The sequence below is a fragment of the Pteronotus mesoamericanus genome, unplaced genomic scaffold (assembly GCF_021234165.1).
Source record: "Pteronotus mesoamericanus isolate MK-2021 breed Mesoamerican mustached bat unplaced genomic scaffold, CSHL_Meso_final contig_33, whole genome shotgun sequence".
NCBI classification, from domain to species: Eukaryota; Metazoa; Chordata; class Mammalia; order Chiroptera; family Mormoopidae; genus Pteronotus; species Pteronotus mesoamericanus.
In genome coordinates, this window is record NW_026555135.1 from 4595415 (window position 1) to 4616913 (window position 21499).

The window sequence follows — 21499 nt, forward strand, 5'->3', positions numbered from 1 at the left end:
GCAGGGTTTGTCTAATGAGCATAGAATTTGAGTTTACAAGATGAAAAGAGTGGTAGATGGATGTTGTGATGGTTGCAAAATGTTATAAACGTATACTAAAATCATTGACCTACAAATTTAAAAATAATTAAAATGGCTCTGGCCAGGTGGCAAAGTTGGTTGGAGCACTGTCCCATACACCAAAAGGTTGTGGGTTTGATCTCCAGTCAGGGCACATATCTAGGTTGTGTGTTTGATCCCCAGTCGGGGCATGTTTGGGAGGTAACTGATCGATGTTTCTCTCTCTCTTCCCCCCCCCCCCCATCTCTAAAATCAATAAGCATATCCTTGGATAAGGATTTTTTTTAAATGACTAAAATAGTATTTTTTGTTATGTGTATTTTATCAAAATTCAAACATGTTTAAAAAGAAGGAAATCTGAGTAAACCATAGACTTTCAGTTGAAAAAAATGTTCACATGAAAAACTATATACAAACATTTATAACATTTATTTAAAACAGCTCCTAAATGGAGAGAATCATATTCTTAAATTGGTGAATTATTAAACAAACTTTTGTACATACATACAATGTAATACTACTCAACACAATAAAAAATACACTATTATTACATACAACCTGGATGGATGTCAAGAGAATTATCTGTTAAAAAAAAATACAGTGACAATAGGTCACATAGTTCTTTATTCTATTTATGTAATATTCTTGAAATGACAAAATTATAGAAATGGAAACAGATTGCTCATTGCCGAAGTTAGGATTTGAGGAGAGGGGAAGGGGATGAAGATAATTTCCAGAACATAGCATGTGAAGATAGGGATGATAAACGCAGCAGCTAACATGTATTGTGTTCTTCCATTAGCCCAGCATTTTGCTGTGTGTTTCATACGAATTATCTAATTTAATCTTTTAACCATTCCACCACGATATTGCTGTTAATTTACAAATGAGAAAACTGACCATTAGAAACTTGTCCAAAGTCCTATCTGAAGCTGATGAGTATTTCAGGATTTGAAAAATGCCTGTGATTTACCAACCACAGGACTTGACACACAATAAAGGCTCAATAAATAGAAGCTCTTTAATTCTTTATCAACTACTAGATTAATCTAAGTTTATATTATAAGAAAAGCAAATCATCTTAGACCCATTTTATGTCTAATAAAAGTAAAAGGAAATAGAAATACAATCACAGTAGACATGTAGCTGGGCAAAAAGAAATCTGATCCTGGCCGGGTGGCTCAGCTGGATAGAGCATCAATCTCATGCACCAAATGGTTTGATCCCTGGTCAGGGCACATGTGGGAGGAAACCAATCGATATTTGTCTCTATGTATCTCACCCTTTCTCTCTCTCTAAAAAATTAACAAATATATGTGTAGGTAAGAATTTAAAAAAATCTTCTGATTGGGAACTAGAGGTAATACATACATAATGTTCCAACTCCTCCATGGGAAAAAACTCAGGAAAAGCAGGGACAGGAACAGAGGTGCATCCAATGGCCTAGTTCATGGCTTCAGATGTAAAGAGGCATCTAAAATATTTTTATTAAGCCTAAGAAAATATTAGATATATATATTACCAAGGAAGATTTTGTCTCTGAAGCAATTCAGTTACCAGAAAAAATTATTTTCCTTTCTAACAGAAAGGGGATATGGATTAAATTAAACAGTGATTCACAACAGTTAAGTTTGAAAAAACTGTCATTTTATTCCCAGGTGCTTTTAAGTCTGAAAGCTGTCTCTCACTGTATATTTATAAACGTGGTGGTTAATAATTTTAGTTTCTTCTCATCTTGGCTGCTTTAACTTTTTAAAATAATGATTTAGTAATGTTCTTAATTATGCCTATTAGAAATCTGGCTATGTGGACCACAAAGCTATTTATGAGGTACTGCAATCCATCTGGTGATGGCAGGAGGAAATAAACACCTTTCTGAGGTCTGACTTTTCAACGATTACCTTATAAAGAAACAAAAATGCCAAGCATACAAAAACATGTGTCAAATGATGAGAGACTGAGGCACAAAGGACAAAGGGCTAGTCTATACTTGATAAATGTTTGTTGGTAGAGGGAGAAAGGACGAAAGAGAGGGAAGAGCAAGAAGAGGAGAATAGGGGATTCCAAACAGATAGCCACACTCAGAAATCCTGAGGTGGAGAGGGGAAGCTAAGAGTTTGGTCAGAGTGCAGATGTCTGTGCAAGTGAGGCAATACGCGCTGAGAGGCGTGGCCAAACACTTACCTCAACCCGTTGTAGAACAACCTCTTGTAGTCAACATTTATTATACTGATATTCTCTTTTCTAAGTAATTCAATGGGGTATAACTTGCCAACTTGCTGAAAACCAGGAGCTTTTGACTTGACATACGTCCTATGACTATCTGGCAACCAATAAATCTATAAGAAGAAACAGGAAACCTTTCAGTTTGTACGTGTATAGGTATAAACAGTCCCATGCAGAATAGATAGAGCCCCATTCCAGCACTGGCAACAGGCTATAGGGAGTAGAGAAGAATTCCAGCCCTTGGCCTAATATTGTCTTAATAAACTCTCACAATGGGGCTTTCGCCAGAGTCGTTCTGCAGCCGAGTTTCCTCAGGTAAAATCATGGGGGTCAAGGGATCGCTGTGTGCAGATAGCCTCACACTAGACCAAGTGGACAAGGGGGTGGCAGGTGTGGATGAAAGGTAGGAATCATAAGCATCTCCTCTGGCTGATGCTGCTAAGCATCCTCTTTGAGAGGACTCATTTCCTGCCAAAAGGGAATGCTATCATGACTCAGCTGTGCAAATAGTGCCATTGGTTTGAGACAAATATAACCCACTGAGAAAAATGTAAGTGGGTCATCGTTGGTTGCTACATGTAGCTGTATGAGAAACAATCTCCAGCCCCACCCAGGCAGAGAGTCACCCCAATATGCCAAGGTTGCTGGTTCACTCCCCAGTCAGGGCACATACAAGGAGCAACAAATGGATGCATAAACAGGTAGAACAACAAATCAATATTTCTTTCTCTCTTTTCCCCTCTCTCTCACTCTAAATTTAAAAAAAAGAAAGAAATGATCTCTATTTCTGTAGGAAACAGAATTATTTAAGGATGACAGTAACGATCTACACGGTCAGTCACATTCAACTGCTATGCTCCAGGGACATTCTACCCACCTCCCAACCTCTACATTAAATGTTGAAATAGACATACCAGATGTTGCTCAATGTTAGAGTCAAGGATCACACGTACTGTTTCACGGATAAATGTGTTTCTGAAAGGGTGTTTTTCTGGAGGGCTAGAAAGATCAAATATCACAAATTTTCTCTCCTTTTGTGCAAGTTCCATTAAATCACTTAGTTTTGGAATCCTCTGATTTCTTGCTTTTTCTCTATCAGCTTCTGATAAGGGTTTCATATTGTAAAATGGTTTGAGCTAAAGAAAAAGAAAGTACAAAAGAGAATGCATTGGCTTCCATCAGAAGCATTTCACAATACTCACGCCATAGAACTTGACACCTAGTCCTACCTATGTGTTGCTCCATTACCATTCAGCACACCAGGCCATCTGAAATACTGGTCCTGAGCTGAGAGTTAACAAGGAGAGATTAAATGCAATCTCCATAGGTAATTATGGCATGTGGAATGACTGGGTCTATATCAAAGAACCTGTTGCCTGTATATTTGCACTGAAAGTCCTTCATGTTCCTGTCTTAACCTTCCTTTTCAGACTTTTTTCTCTAACTCAAGGTAATCCGATCCCTTTTTAGTTGCATTGGCTTCCAATATTTGCTCTCACTGTTCTAGAAGTAGGCTGTGCCTTCAGAATGGAGTCAATCCCAGCTCTGTCGCTCATTTGCCTTCTGTGCCACATCCACCTCTTAAAAGTCTACCCTTAACCTGCAAAGTGCAGTTCAAGTGCTACTTCGTTCAAGAAGCCTTCCTTAAATATTCCTGAACTAAAGAGACTGTGATGGTGTTAATCGCCAGTAGCCCATTTTTGTGCCTCTGTAATTAAATGTCTCATTCTGCCTTCTATAGTTATCGGTGGGTATCTTAGACCAGAGGAAAACCCTGGCTTCACTTGCTTTTTGCTATGTAACGTTGGTAAAGCCACTTAAATTCTCAGGGTCTTTCTTGCCCAAACTCTAACATAGCGGACTGGAGGGAAGGGGTAATCTATGAATTTCTCAAGATGATTTTGAAGGTTAACTATGATACCATATTTACAGGGTCTAGGAACATGTCCAGCACATAGAACAGTGCACAATTCACTTAGTTCCCTCACTCTCCACTGCTTCAACTGGAGCATAACTCCCTTATGGCAGGAACTGTCAATTTGTCTTTGAGATACACAGCGTTTCATCTTACACCACGGCCCACACATATGGCTGCTTTTACCGTCATTTACCAACTGTAGATTACCTGTGGGTGAAAAGTCCATGAAGCAGTAGCCACCTCACATTTTCTTAACTCAAATAATCCTCTCTCTGTACAACTTTATCTTCATTGTCATTCTCACCCTTTCTATTTCTTCTCCTTCCCTTGACCTGCTTAGCAAGCTGCCCTTCCTCAGCTTTCTCTCAGGAAGAAACACATTGCACAATGTCCCCAGGCTAGACTGGAAGGCAGATCATAGAAGTGGAATTAAACCAGTTTAATGAGGGTTTGTTTTTTCTTTTCATCCTCAGGAAAATAGAAATTTCCTTCAAGATTCAAGATTTTGTTTGACTGTATACCAAATCTAGAGCAACTGGTTCATTTAACTGTTAAAACTTAATGTGGGAGAGACTGTTAAAAGAACAAGATGGGAAAGACCAAGACAGGATTTAAATGACTAAGCTGTGCATTATATTTAAAGTGTCCCTGAGTGGGCAAAAGGAATAGGAAATGCACAATAAGGACATATTTATGAAGCTTTTCTTTTAAGCATAAAGTGGATAAAAAATGTAAAAGAGCAGAAATAAATAAATAAATAAATAAACAAACAAAATCAACAACGATGTTTAAAACTCTATAGCATCCAGTAAGCTATAAGTGGTACTATGGGGTAGCTCTAACAGCTGAAGTAAACCAAGTATCTTCTTTTGTAAGTAAAAAGGGGACTTAGTCAAACAAGAAACTGGAATGGGACAATGCCGGTTTAGATTATCTCCAGTATGTGGTTGAACATTTTCAAAAGCCATAGGAAGTAACAATATAGAAATGACAACAAACTTCTAGTTCTCCACATAACACTGCTGGTTCCTCAATCAAAAACAGTACTAAAAGGCCCTCGGTTCTCTGTGCCTACGCATAGAGAGATTACGAGGAGGAGGGCCACTGGAGGATTCAAGGTACCGTGCTGTTTAAGAAAGAGGACAATTATCGGAATCTGCTCAACAGCCCACCGAAAGGAAACCACTCAACAGACCATTTGAGAAGTATCTGTACATCCAGATGAACCACAATGCGGTTTTTGTTGACGCAGGTGCCACCACTTGACTATTAGTCTTGAAACCATAGAAAATTAGAGTGCTCAGCGTAGCACTGAGGTAGTGGGACTTTCTAACCGTCCCAACTCCTCTCCGTTGTCTCAACCTGTAAACTGTGATTTTCAGGCCATTGTCAGAAACACTCCTTCTCCTCTGTGGTGCTTTCCTATAAACGTCATTATTAGGAATCTGCTTTGTAAAAACCACCACCAGAGGAAAGGTGTGCAAATTATTTTTAGGAGTCACTGAAAATTCTACCACACATTATCAGGTTATGGTGATGGATATTAGTATATTGATTCAACAAACAACCAAATACTTGGCCATGGTACTAAAACCTCTGAGGGGAAAAGAAGCAGAATCATTATAATCAAACCTATAAGAATTCAGATTGACTCTGTTGACACCGTTGCCTAACATCCTCTTAGTGCTGCAGTTGAGGAAGATCTCAGCCAACTGTAACAGGCTTAATGTAATAAGGATTCATCATCCCTTTCCTTAGCCCAGGCAATATGTCTGTTTTACCTGCTTGAAAACAAAATAAGACAAAAAAAAACTGAGAAGGTAGAGGATACTGATGCATCCAATTTCTTTGAGCTATTAACCAAAGAGTTATACCTCATTCTCTAGCACTGCCTAGCCCAATAATACTCCAGTTGGTTCAAATTCTACTTTTTCTTGTGCTTTAGCTGATGAAGACAGACAATATTTATTGCCTCCACTAGGAAAAAAAATCAACAATTTACCAGGAAAGTTATGCTTCAGGTATTTACTGAAGGCCCATCCTACTCTTCTCTAGCCAAACCAAGATCTTAAGGATATTCTGCAGCCCATCTTGGAATTCTAAGACTGACTCTGTAACTCTACTCAAAACTTTTAGGAAAAAATTTAATTCTACAAAATAACGGTTCATTATCCAGGGTTCAGCAAACTTATTCCGTGAAGGACCACATACTAGATATTTTTGCCTTTGTAAGAAAAACACTCTGTCTCTCAACTATTCAACCCTGCTATTAAACTGTAAAAACAGCCATAGACAATTCATAAGTGAATAAGAATGGCTATGTTCCATCAGTAAATAAATAAACTGTGTTATCGACAATGAAATTTCAGTTTTATATATTTTTAACACATTATGAAACATTGTTCCTCTGATTTTTTTCCCCGCTATTTAAAAATGTAAAAACCATTCTTAGCTCAAACGCTGTACAAAAGCAGACAGTGCCCTGGACTTGGACATCAGGCTGTGGTTTGTCAACCTCTAATCTAGGCCATGCTATATTGGCTAAGGAAGGATATAATCTAATAAGAGATTACAAATTACCCAAAAGTATCTGAAACCAACCACTAAAGACAAGACGATTTCTGGGGCCAATGGGATATTGTAAAGTATAGACACAGGCCTCTGCGGTTTGACTTAAAACTTGGAACCATTCTCATGAAACGTAGACCCAAAGACCTTCGGTGATCCCAAAATACTCAACAATCATCTCTGCTGATCTTCCAGACCATCATAAATGCTTCTTTTTGAAAGTGCACAAAAGGGGAGACCATGGTCTAAGGGTATTAACTCAACAACTTGGCACATATCAAGGACTCATTGTTACCGCTGTCCGTTCCCTGATCCAGCAACAAGGCTTTTTATCTTTCCTCAGGAAAAACATGCAGTCCTGGCTAAATTAGTCTAAGCAGCTTCAGATCCCGTTCTAGCTTCACCTTTCTGTACTACATTTAATACAATCCCCATTGTCAAAGCAAATACCCGCTCTTTTTATGTTAGTTGATTAAGTACCATACAGTTACATTCTCTTTCTCATGTGACCATTCATGATTGTAATACTTTTGTTTTTTAAAGATTTTATTTCTTTATTTTTAGAAAGGGGGAGGGAGGGAGGGAGGGAGAGAGGGAGAGAAACATCAATGTGTGGCTGCATTTCACGCGCCCCCTGCTGGGGACCTGGCTTGCAACCCAGGCATGTGCCATACACTGGGAATTGAACCAGCGACCCTTCGGTTTGCAGACCAGTGCTCAATCCACTGAGCCACACCAATCAGGGCTCACAATCATAATACTCTTAATACAGCAAATCCATTAGCCTTACCTATGAGAAAGAATCTCATGCTTTCTCTAATTTGATAACAGTCCATGCTGGAAATAGTTCTTTTGGATGCTCCTATATCAAATCTTGATTTAATATTGTTTATTGATAAGTTTTATTTTTATGATGAAAAATAGTAATAGGCTGATTATGCAATAATTTTTCCAGATTCTTTTCTAGAATCTCAAATCTATGACCAGCTATTAAATTGGCTCAAGTGGCCAAAATACGGCCCTCCTTAGGGGATGTGAGTTTGCTAAAAATAAAAGGGTAACTACGTACAATGATTGCTTGTTTGCTTTTGAAGTAGGTCACAACTTCAGAATGCTATAAGAGGGGTAAAAAGAGGATTTAAACCTCTTTAGTTATCTATATTAAACATAAATGACAAATACACAAGTTACCTAGGCCTTGAAGCTTCCCAAATAATTGTGGTCCTAAAGGTCGATGTCCGCAGTAAAAGAGACATTAGAGGAAATGCTTCAGTAGATTATCATACTGAACTGAATGCTCCAGTAAAGTCCTTAGACAAGGAAGGGACTCTTATAGAAAAGAAAGACCAGTCTACAGAGTTCAAGAATTGCATCATTAATGCCCAAAAAGTGGCCCCAATTCTGAAAAACAAAACTAACACTAGAACCAATCAGGTAGTCAGATTCATGCTGGCCACCTGGTAGCACCAATTAACCACAAATGGATACTTCCCCAAATCCTCCATGACACAACTCATCACAGAGGGGATAAATTGACTGCAGCATTAAACAAACGCTAAGATATCAGAAAATGTGACCAGTTTTTCTTCTTCAGCTATAACTAATGTAATCTTGAGAACTGTAAAAGTGAGAACTGGATTGGAACCTTGTCCTAAGGGACTCTCTTAAATCAGACTTTGTACAATTTCTTCCCTCTGTGGGCAATGAATTTGTAGTAGTAATTGTGTGGTAATTTTATGGGTGTCTTAAGTAACATCAACTTAAAATGGCTTTAAAAACTACCATGTATTTGTTTACTTACTATATAGTAGTAGTAAAATATCTCCTGTCCTCATACACACCATACCCTTGAAATTGGAAAGAATACATAAAACGTGATGAAATGAACCAAACTATCATATATCCTTGCAATTCCATGCCCTCATGCATCACCCTTTTCTCTTATGCTTTGTGTTCTTTCTCATGAAGAAGTCCTAGATTTTCTCTCTGTCAACTACTCACTTGCAGCCCCATGTCTTGGGAATATCTCCACCGAAAATTCCCATCAGTCATTTATAAAAACCCCTTTTAGTTAAATATCATAAAGGATTAACCAAGATATCTCAGTTCTGTCATTACAGGAACAGGCTGGAAAACAGCTCATAGAAAGACTGCTTTGAACATCACAGAAACCACCACACCAGATACTCAGAACTCCAGTAGAGCAGTTAAAGTAACAGGAATTCATCCTTGGATACACATTTCCCAACTAAAATGATATCACCCATCTACAAGAATAGGAAAGGTATGGCCATTGGAGATCATAATCCTAGGTTCTCCAGGGAACTGCCAGAAGTCAAGAGCAACCCAAGGTCCTTGTAACTAGCAAATAACTACTTGAAGGAGAATGGAGGATATCAAAAAGCAGAAGGAAGAGATTCTCCTGGTAAATGCCAAACTCATCTTTAAAGCTTTTTTTTTTTAATGTTGTGGTCATACTTTTGTTTTCACTGACCTCAGGTTATACACTGCTGATTTAGCCTATCATGTTCCTCTTACTTAAATCAATAATTCGCCCAACTCTGGGATTTTCTAGGCATCCATCAGTGTAACTAAAATTCAGCTCCACCAAAGTATTACTAGTGTAGACAACTTGAAAATATACTGGATGAGTGATTCCACTTCTGGATACACACACAAAGAAAATCAAAACACTAATTCAAGAAAATATTTGCACCATTATGTTCATTGTAGCGTTATACACAATAGCCAAGCTATGGAAGTAACACGAGTTCCCATCAATACGTAAGTAGATAAAAAAGCTGTGGTACATACATGGTCTGTCCAGAAAGTATGCAGCCATGTACTTTGAAAAACAAGAGACATTTACTGAAAGAGATAAAAGAAAGAATAAACACTGTACCTAGGACAATGATGCCTCAGCCCCCTTCAAAGCAGGCACCTTAGGACCTCACACAGTACTCCCAACTGCCATCAGCTACCCCATCATATTTTCCTGGATCTCATCAACATCCTGAAGTCTCTTCTCTTTCAAAGGAGATTTTCGTTTTGGGTAAAGCTAGACATTGTAGGGCACCAAATCTGGGCTGTAGGGGGCTGCGTCACCTGGGTGATCTGAGGTTTCACCAAAAACCTCTGCATCAGACATGATGAATGAGTGAGCGCATCGTCGTGATGAAGCTGCCAATCAAGAGTTGCCCACAGCTGCAGCCTACTGAATCATCTGAACAGTTTCCATGAGGAATGTTCAAACTTACCTCAAAATTTGATGCAGATTCGTTGTTCTTCTCTTAGTCATTTTGAATGTGATGGTCACATAGTATACTTGCTCACTCAACAATGTCTACTTCCCCCACTGACTAGTACAGTGAAGTCATCATTGTTCACACGTGCGCATTCCAGTCTACTCTCCTTGGCTGCCAGGTTATGTCAATGTCATGCAAGTAGAATGCCATTCAGCCATAAAGAGAATGGAATCCTACCATTTGCTACAGCATGGATGGATCTAGATGACATTATGCTAAGCAAAATAAGTCAGTCAGAGAAAGACAAATACCATATGATTTCATTTATATGTGGAATCTAAAGAACAAAATAAATAAACATATAAAAATGAAACAGATTCATAGATACAGAGAAGAAACTGATGGTGGCCAGAGGGGTGGCAGTTTGGCGGACTGGCTGAAAGAGGTAAAGAAGTAAGAAGTACAGGTTGATAGTTACAGAACAGAGATGGCGAAGTGAAGTACAGTATAGGGAATATACTCAATAATAATGTAATGACTATGTAGGTTACCACATGGGTAATGAATGGGACTATCAGGGGGAACACTTTATAAAGTATATAATTGTCTAACCATTACATGCATACCTGAAATTAATATAAAATAGTATTGAATGTAAACTGAAATTAAAAATAAAATAAAAAATAATAAATAAAACAAAAATAAAATATGCTGAACATACCATCCCTTGTCAGCTCCTCAAAAATCTGAAATTAATGCTTCTAAAGTGAATTTCATCAAAAAATATTCTAATCTACAGCCTTAAAGATATTAGACTGCTATCAAGTGATATGGATGGATGGAGACATAGACATACAGACAGTGGAGGATTGCCACACTTAAAGATTGTAACTCACCTTGATTATAGAAATCAGTCTAATTCCAAATCATAGTTCTCTTTATAGGTTATACTTGATATTGTAGTATTAAGGCATATAAAATTCTTAAAAAGACTCAAAAATTAAAAGCAATTAATTATTCCTATGAAGAGAACAAAAGTTCAAAGTGTTTAGAGATAGAAATAACTGAAGATAATATAAAGATGTGTTTTATTGACTGTATTAGTTTCCAAAGGCTGCTATAACAAATTGCTGCAAACTTGGTGAGTTATAAAACACAAATTAGCAACCTGAAATTGACTCTACTTTAACACTTATCACAATGTATGGTAATTGACCTTCATATTCTAGGTGGTAAAATCCATTAAGGTTGGGTGTATGTTTATTCATCATTGTATTCCTTGTATCTAGTACCCAATAGGTATTCAATAAATATTTTTTGAATGGTAAAAACAAAAAATGAAGAGAAAATGTTTCCTAGTATTCCTTATCTAGATTTTGAGCTACTCAAAATGCCCAGGACAATGTAATGTACATGGCAGGCATACCATAAAAGTTTATAAAATGCCTGGATAAAAGAGAATTAAGTGGCAATCATAAGATTACAAATTTGTCTTCAGAATTTCCATGAGTGCTGACAGCAGTAATTAGACTGACTGCATTACTAGAAAAGCCGTTCTGACAATGCTACAATCCTGCCACCAAACTAGAATGAAATTGTGTGTACTCTTTTTTTTTTTTTAAATCCTCACCTGAGGACATGTTTATTGATTTTAAAAAGAGGGCAAGAAAGGAAGAGAAACATTAATGTGGGAGAGAAACATAGATCAGTTACCTCTAGTATACAACTAAATCTGCAACCTAGGCATGTGACTTGAGCAGGAATCAAACCTGGAGGTTTCAGTATATAGAACAATGCTCCAAACAATTGAGCCACATTAGCCAAGGTGAATTGCCTGTATTCTTGACTATCTTCATGTAAAGCCTTTATCTCCAGGAGCAGCACATGAGCTTGTACAGGAGAGGGAATCAATGCAGGATTGTTGAGCTAGAGATGTGTCTTACCCGTGATTGTACAAACCAGCTGCCAGCATTCAGAGTTTTCAGGATATCCCAATAGAATAATTGACTTAAATTGTGGGCGGCTTCTGGCATGATCTCCTTGATGTTGGTTGTTCTTCTCAGGTCATAGTCATGCATGAGAAAAGGCACCCCATCACAACTGCAGGCCGAAGCGGGAAAGAGGGGAATGGGTGAATAGGTTGAACTCAGCCACCTTGGCACACAGGGCTCTCAGAAAGCCCATCATGGTCACAAGTCTTACCAGGGTTCCTTACTCCCTCCCACATCTCAGCAGAGGCCTAGGTACCAGACATTTACACTTTGATGTCCATATTTTTTCTGCCCTAGAGATCAGTCTTTTGTGATATATAATAATCAAATCTGTGATGGTAAAAGATGAGCTTCCCTATCTAGGGGCTTTCTAGCACCAAAAAAAACCAAAAACAAAAAAAACAGTAGATACAATGTTGACCTGATTGTTAGGTGAGTGGGGTGGTTATGGCGCAAGGCCCTGGGGTTCCAAAACTATGCTAAGCAGGCATCCATACAATCCCCCTGTGTTTTTCTGACCCATTTCCCAGCTAGGCACCTGCCCTGAGTATTTCTGGTACCAGACCCTTCACATTAGATGGTATCATTAGAAAGTTCCTGGTTCTCTTATCTGCTATTTGCCTTGATGAATCTCTGCTTTTATGAAAATCTCTCCATTAAAATACTTCAGATAACTCTGCAATGGCCATGAAGGAGTAACAGGGTTGAGAGTTAGCTTCCTACCCATAAACAACCAGAAAACTAGACAAAATAGGAAAATATCTTTTCAGCCAAAGGACAACAGGGAGCACACAGCATGATGATCTCTAGGAAAGACAAACAAATGAAATAAGATCTTCCATTACCCAGGCTTCCTTTTAGCAGGTGAATACAGGACTGTGGCACAGGGAGGGGGAACCTACTGCGCACCCAGCTACCATGCTGAAATGAGGAGAAAGAGGTAAGATTGAGGAGAGGTCAAGATGGCTAGAATTTGTGTACTGGAGTTCCACAGTGATGGAGCTAAATAAGTAAACAAAATATTTCTGGGGAAATATGTGCAGATATCCTTATGTATGGCTAAGTATCAGTCTCTACATATGCAGAGTAAAACTATGAATTTTGTTATGTAAAATATGTAAAGTATTTACTTAACTAAAATAGGATTAAGTATACTTCAAAGACTCAAAAAATGGTTAAAATGTTAGACTTATAAATGTATTATGGTTATAAGTAAATTTAAAAGCTTAAGTAAGAACTATGTCCTAAATTTAATAAACTAAATACTTTTTTTTAAATCTTTACCTGAGGACATTTTTTTCATTGCTCTTTAGAGAGGGAGGGAGAGAAACATTGATGAGAGAGAAAAAATTCATTGGTTCCCTCCCACATAAGCCTGGACTGGGGATCGGATCACAACCTAGGTATGTGTCCTAACTGGGAATCAAACCTGCAACATTTCAGTTATGTGATGACGCTCTAACCAACTGAGCCATACTGGCTGGGGCTAAACACATATTTTGATTTCAATCAAAGTATAATGTTTCCAGCACACAAAAATCACCTCAAAGCACAAAATAAAGTTATATTTAACAAAAATAAATGAATAAAATTAAAATGTTTTCATACACACAAAAGACAGACATTCATTTCTAGCAGACTGCACAATAAGAAAAATTAAAAGACATTCTTAGGCAAATAGTAGATGCCAATTAGAAATTTGCACTGACACAAAAGAATAAAAGTACAAGACATGATAAATGTATGAATAAATATTTAAAACTTTTTGATTTTTAATTTTTTAAAACACATTAATAACAAAAATTTATAACAATGCAGTTGCAGCAACCACCAGCATTGAGCATGTGTGCCTGTCAGAGATAAACCTGCTCACCAGCCAGGGTTTTTCAAGATGGTGACAAAGTAGGTGGATCTTACTCTTACCTTCTCCCAGAACTAAATTGGGAATACAGCTAAATTGGGGAAGAGTCACCCTGAATTACGAACTAAAGGTGTTCTGACAAGGAGACTTATAACCAACAAAAGGCAGAAGCAACCACCTCGAGACTGCTTCAAACAGGTTGCCGAGAGCCAGGGATAGACGGAGTCTGTCATTGGCTTACATCAGAGTGCCCCTCAAGGGATCCTAAACGAACACATCAAGTGGCCAGCTTCAGACAACAGCGGAGCAGGATCCAACAAGCGTAACAAGTATATCCAGGGGAGGGCGCAGCAGGCACTAAATTCTGCTTGAGGTGAACTCCACTTTTTAATTTTTTTATTCTTTTCTTGCTTTTTTCTTTTCTATTTCTTCTTTCTTTCTCCTCTCACTTTTCTTATTTACCTTTCCTTTTCTTGTTCTATTTTTTCCTATTATTATCTTCCTTTCTTTTGTCTTTCCTTATTTCTTTTCATATTCTTGTTTTGTTATTCCTCTTTTCTTTTTTCATTTTGTTCTTTTTCTTTTCTTTCTAGTTGTTGTTTTTGTTTGTTTTGCCAACACTTGTACAGCAGCTTGCATTCCATGGTCAGGGTTGAGCCTCACAATCTCCCAGCCCGAGGGTCAATCCCACCCATGAACAGGCCAACAGAAATCAAGAAGCAGTTATAACAGGAGGGTCTGCATAACCCTCACAGGGTACATTCCTAGAGCACCTCAAGGAGGCTGAACCACTATATCCCACAGGGCATCTACTACATAAAGGTATCCCATGAAGACTGGGACTCATAGCGGTTCTCTCTAATACCTAGAAAAAAACACAGACAACCAAAATGGGAGGCATAGAAACAAGATCCAAAAGAAACAGGAAGGATCTATAGAAAGAGAGCTAAATGAAATGGAAGCAAGCAATTTATCAGATATAGAATTCAAAGTAATGGTTATAAAAATGCTCAACAGCATGAAAAAGGACACAGAAACCATGAAAAAGAAGTCAGAAATGAAGAATAACATATCTGATATCAAGAATACACTGGAACAGCCCTGGTCAGTATGGCACAATTGGTTGGAGTGATGTTATACACTGAAAGTTTGTGGTTCAATTTCCATCCCTCTCTCTCTCTCTCCCTCTACCTCCTTCTGTAAAATCAATAAAAAATTTCTTCAGTGAAGAAAAAAATACACTGGGAAAAAAAAAGTTGGATGAAGCAGAGAATTGAATGAGTGGTTTGAAAGACAAGGTAGGGAAAAAAACACCCAATCAGTGAAGAAGAAGGAGGAGAAAGAGGGTGAGGGGAAAGGAGGAAGAGGAAGATGAAAAAGAATTAACAAGAATAGGGATAGCTTAAGGGAACTTAGAGACAACATCAAATATAACGATGCCTGCCTCATAGGGATACCAGAAGGAGAAGAGAGAGCCCAGGATCAAGAACCAATATGAAGAAATAATGAATGAAACCTTCCCTTATCTGGTGATAGGGAAAAAAAGGCACAAGTTCAGGAATTGCAGGGAGTTCCAAACAAGATAAAGCCAAAGAAGCCCACACCAGGACATATCATAATTAAAATGGCAAAGGTTAAAGACAAAGAGAGAATCATAAAAGCCACAAGAGAAAGACAGTTACTTACCCTCAAGTGAGCTTCCATAAGACTGTCCGCTGATTTCTCAACAGAAACATTTCAGGCCTCAGGGGACTGGCATGAAATATTCCAAGTCATCAAAAGCAAGGACCAAGACTAATATACCCAGAAATGCTATCATTTAGATTTCAAGGGGAAATAAAAGGCTCCCCAGACAAGGAAAAGCTAAAGGAGTTTGATACCATGAGCGAGAAGGGAGAGAGGAGGGAGAAGGGAGAAAGAAGAAATGAGAAAGAAGTGGGGAGGGGGAAGGAAGAGGATGAAGAGGGGGAAGAAGGGAGGGGGAGGGGGAGGAGGGCAAGAAGAGGGAGGGGATGGGGAAGGGAGAGAGAGGAGGGGGGGAGGAGAGAAAGAAGAATGATGTATAGACAGTAAAAGAATAAAATGGCTATAAATATGTACCTATCAAAACCACTCTAAATGCAAATGGCTTAAACGTTCCAATCAAAAGATATAGGGTAGCTGAATGGATAGGAAAGGAAGATCCATATATATGCTGCCTACCAGAGACCTACCTCAGAACAAAGGTTACACACACACTAAAAGTAAAGTGATGGAAAAAGATATTTCATTCAAATGGAAATGTAAGAAAAGGTTGAGTACCAACACTTATATCTGGCAAAATAGACCCTCAAACAAATACTATAACTTTAGAGACAAAGAAGGACCCTACATAATGATAAGGACAATCAAACAAGAGGATATAACTCTAGTAAACATTTATGCACCCAAAAAAGGAGCAATTAAATATATAATTAAACCTTAATGGACATAAAGGGAGAGACTGATAGTAATACAGTCATAGTAAAAAATTTTAGCACCCCATTGACATCAATGAATAGATCTTCCAGACAGGAAATCAACAAGGAAATGGTGGCTTTAAATGACACACTAGATCAGATGGATTTAATTGATATCTTCAGAGTATTTCATCCCAATGCAGTAGAAAATACATTCTTTTCAAGTGCACATGGAACAGTTTCTAGGATAGACCACATGTTAGGACACCAAAAAAAGTCTCAGCAAATTTAAAAATAATGAAATCACATCAAGCATCTTTTCTACCCACAATGCTATGAAATCAGAAATCAATCACAAGAACACTGAAAAACATGCAAAGACATGGAAACTAAATAACATGTTATTAAACAATGAATGGGTTAACAAGAAGATCAAGAAAGAAATCAAAAGATACCTTAAAACAAATGAAAATGAGAACAAAACTCAAAATCTATGGTACACAGCTAAAGCATTCCTAAAAGAGAAATTCGTAACATTACAGGTCTACCTCAGGAAACAAGAAAAAAACTAAATAAACAATCTGACTTTACACTTAAAGGAACTTGAAAAACAACAATAAACAAAGCCCAAAGTAAGAAGAAAGAAAGAAATAATAAAGATCAGAGCAGAAATAAACAAAATAGAGTCTAAAAAACAATAAAAAAAAGCAATGAAACCAAGAGCTGGTTCTTCAAATAGATAAACAAGATTGCCAAACCTTTAACCAGACTCATCAAGAAAAAAAGAAAGAGGACTCAAATAAATAAAATCAGAAATAAAAGAGGAGAAGTAACAACAGACACCAAAAAAATACAAAGGATTATAAGAAAATATTACATATTATGTGCCAACAAATTGGACAATCTGAAAGAAATGGATAAATTCCTAGAAAAATACAATCTTGCAAAACTGAATCAGGGAGAATTAGAGAATCTGAATAGACAGATTACAACTAGTGAAGTTAAAGCAGTAATAAAAAAACTCCCGGCAAACAAAAGCCCTGGACCAGATGGCTTCACAGGTGAATTTTACCAAACATTCAAAGAAGAACTAACATCTATCCTTCTCAAACTTTTCCAAAAAGATTCAAGAGGAAGGAAAACTCTCAAGCTCATTTTACAAGGCCTACATTATCCTAATTCCAAAACCCAGCAAAGACCCTACAAAGAAAGAAAATTACAGGCCAAAGTCCCTGATGAATATAGGTGCTAAACTCATCAAAATATTAGCAAACTGGGTCGAGCAATACATTAAAAGATTGTATACCATAATCCAGTGGGATTTATCTCGGGGATGCAAGGTTGGTACAACATCCACAAATCAATAAACCCGATACACCACAAAAATAAATGAATAGATGCAGAAAAAGCATTTGATAAAAATCCAGAACCCATTTATGGTAATACTGCTCAGCAAAGTGGGAATAGAGGGAACATACATAAACCTAATAAAGGCTATATATGACAAGCCCACAGCCAACATCGTATTCAATGGGCACAAACTAAAAGCATTTCCCTTAAGATCAGGAACAAGACAGAGATGTCCCCTGCACCACTCTTATTCAATATAGTACTGGAAGTCCTAGCCACAGCAATCAGATGAGAAGAAGAAATAAAAGTTCTCCAAATTGGAAATAAAGAAGTAAAAACTCTTATTATTAGCAGATGATGTGATACTGTATAATACCAGATATAAAACTATACTACAAAGCCACTGTAATCAACACAGTGTGGTAGAGGCATAAAAAAGGAAACATAGATCAAAAAAACAGAATAGAGAGCCCAGAAATGAACCCACACCTATATAGTCTATTAATATTTGACAAAGGAGGCAAGAACATACAATTGGGTAAAGACAGTCTCTTCAATAAATGGTATCAGTAAAATTGGGCAGATATATGCAAAAAAATGAAACTTGATCGGCAACTTATACCATACACACAATTAAAATGGATAAAGGACTTAAATATGAGTTGTGAAACCATAAAAATCCTAGAAGAAAACATAGACAGTAAAATCTCAGACATTTCTTATAGGAATATTTTTACTGATGTCTCCTAGAGCAAAAGAAACACAGGAACAAAATGAAAAGGGAACCCACTGTATGGGAGAACATATTCTCCAATGATACATCTGATAAGAGGTTAATTCCCAAAATATATAAAGAACTTCTAAAATTCAACACTGGGAAGACAAAAAATCCAATTAAAAAATGGGAAAAGGACCTGACTAGATACTTCTCCAAGAAGGACATACAGATGGCCAATAGATATATGAAAAGATGCTCAATGACACTAATCATTAGAGAGATGCAAATTAAAACCATAACAGGTATCACCTTACACCTATCAGAATGGCTATCATTAATAAATGAACAAACAAGTGCTAGAGAGTATGTGGAAAAAAGGGGACCCTAATGCACTGTTGATGGGAATGCAGACTGATGCAGCCACTGTGGAAAACAGTATGGAGTTTCCCCAAAAAATTAAAAATGGAATTACCTTATGACCCAGTGATCTCACTTGTGGGAAAGAATCTTAAAACACTATTCAGAAAGCATATATGCATCCCTACATTTATAGCAGCACTATTTATAATAGCCAAGTGTTGAAAATGGCCCAAGTGCCCATGAGTAGATGAGTAGATTAAGGAACTGGTATATTTGCTCAATGGAATACTATGCAGCAGAAAGTAGCCCTACCTTTTGTGACAGCATAAATGGAACTGGAGACTATTATGCTAAGTAAAATAAGCCAGCTGGCAAAAGACAAATATCATATGACCTCACTTATAACTGGAATCTAGTGAACAAAATAACTGAAAAAAATAGAAGCAGAGACATGGAAACATGGAACAGACTGATAGCTGTAGGAGGGGAGGAGAGAGGTGGGAATGGTGGAAGGAAGGGGAAGGGATTAGTCAAAGAACATGTATGAATGACTCATGGACATGGGCAACATAGAGGGGGTGGACTGTGGGTGCTAGGGGTTAGGCCAGTGGAGGGGGACAAAAGGGGGAAAAATTGGGACAACTATAATAGAATAAACAATAAAAAAGAGCTGTTTATAAAGTATAATTGTTACAACTCTAAGACAGTAAATAGTAATCTTATATATTTTTGAAATAAACAAGCCTTTGATCAAAATAACAAAAAAACAGAAAATGTCCATTGGGAGATGAATAAATAAGCAAAATGTGGTATATACATACAATGGAACATTTTTCAGCCTGAAAAAGGAAGGAAAGTCTGTTACATGCTACAACATGGATAAACCTTGAAGATATTATGCTAAGTGAAATAAAACAGAAAAAAACAAATTCTATATGATTCCAGTATATAAAAGGTATATAAAGGAGTAAAATACATAGAAAGTAGAATGGTTGTCACTAGGGGCTAAGAAGAAGGGACAAGAGGGAGTTGTTGTATAATGGTTACAGAGGTTCAGATTTCCAAGAGGAAAAAGTTACAGAGATCTGTTTCACAACAATGTGACAATAGTTAATGCTTCTGAACTGTATACTTAAAAATGGTGAAGATAACAAATTTTATGTTTTTTAACACAATAAAAAAGAAAATTTTGACATATGCTACAATATAGATGAACCTTGACATTGTGCTAAGTAAAATGGGCTAAAAACAAAATGACCAATACCATATAATTCCACTGATATGAGTTAACTAGAGTATACCAATTCATAGAGAGAGGAAACAGAATAGTGGTTGCAAGGGCCTGAGGGAAGGGACAGGAAGATCAAGGAATCTGTACTTAATAGGCACATAGTTTCAATATGAGAAGATGAAAAAGTTCTAGAGATGGACACTGGTGATGCTAGCAAAATAAGGTGAATAAACTTAATGCCACTGACCTATACACCTAAATAAAAATAAAATAGTAACTTTTATGTTAAGCATATATTACCACAATAAAAATTCCTTTCTATAAATAACTACTCTTTATAAATCTCTGCTTACCCTCTAGTTGGGGGAGTGAAGAAAGGGGTACTCCTCTTACACAGGGCAGGAATGGAAGACAGGGATCTGCCTATAGTCTCAGGGCGAGTTCCAGGCAGTGAGAGGGTGGGGAGTGATGGTTTTGTGATGTTCACCTGAGTAAGGCTAGTATAGTCAATGTGTTTATATCTTACTGGGCTATACTTCTGCCAGTCTATTGCTAGAAAATGAAGCCTTTGGAGAGTTTTTTTCCCCCCAATCTGCAGATATAGGTGTTTTCTGGGTTTCAGATCTCTCCAGAGCTCATATCAGAATATATGAAAAAAAGACAAACTAAAACAACAACAACAGATAATCAAGATTGCAGAGGAGTGAGTGGAATTCACACCAACTCCTTCCAGGACCAATCTGGAATTACAACTATATTGTGGAGAAATCACCTGGTACAAACAACTGAACAATTGCGAGAGAGGAGCCTTATAACTTTGGACTGAAGAATCAGCTTTAGTACAACCTAACTGATAAGGAGTGTGGCAGAGACTCAAGAAGGTGGGCAGGGTGCTCACGGGTGGCAGCATCAGAAAGATAACGAAACGACCAGTTGGATACCGCTGAGAAGAGCAGGCTCTAACCCTTACATGGGGATTTCCACCCTACAGCACCAGCGCTCAAAAGTGTACAGTCAACAGACAACAGCCACCTGTGAAAAGCAGGAGGGCTGCTCTTTTCCAAAGACAGGCAGCTAGAGATACAAAGAGCCATTTAGAGGACTAATGCATACATTTTTATTTGAGGCCACTCACCCTGGGCTCTGGCAAAGGCGGGATCAGAGTGAGCTAGAGATGCCTGAGGAAAGACTGGGGAATAAGGCTTTAGGAAGAGAATGAAGAGAGTAGCTTGTGGGATTGCGGTGTTCACTAGTTCCCTATATGACAGCAGCTATCTGGCTCATACAGACTACTCCCCTGAGTGGCAGCAGCATGAGAGGACCCCATCACCTCACCCCTAGGAGGGATTCTGCCCCACCCTGTGGTGTCTAAGACTGACTGCTGAGTGCAGAGTGAGTAGATTAACAACAGATTGAGACAGACAGTAGATTCCTGGAAATCTCGAACAGAGTGCCTAAGATCAGACAGGGTCATCATCTGACATCATCAGAGGCAGATACAGAAAGGGAAAACAGCAGTCACCAACCATGGAA

The 21499-nt window shown here is 37.8% G+C and overlaps 1 protein-coding gene across 1 annotated transcript in view; it reads right to left on the reverse strand.

The window, feature by feature from the left end:
- Positions 1-21499, reverse strand: part of LOC129072690 (glycerophosphodiester phosphodiesterase domain-containing protein 4-like) — a 108755-nt gene that overhangs the window by 25903 nt on the left and 61353 nt on the right. Inside the window, 3 exon segments of the mRNA XM_054576187.1 lie at positions 2245-2399; positions 3201-3422; positions 11961-12117. Of these exon segments, the coding sequence (XP_054432162.1) occupies positions 2245-2399; positions 3201-3422; positions 11961-12117 (534 nt within the window).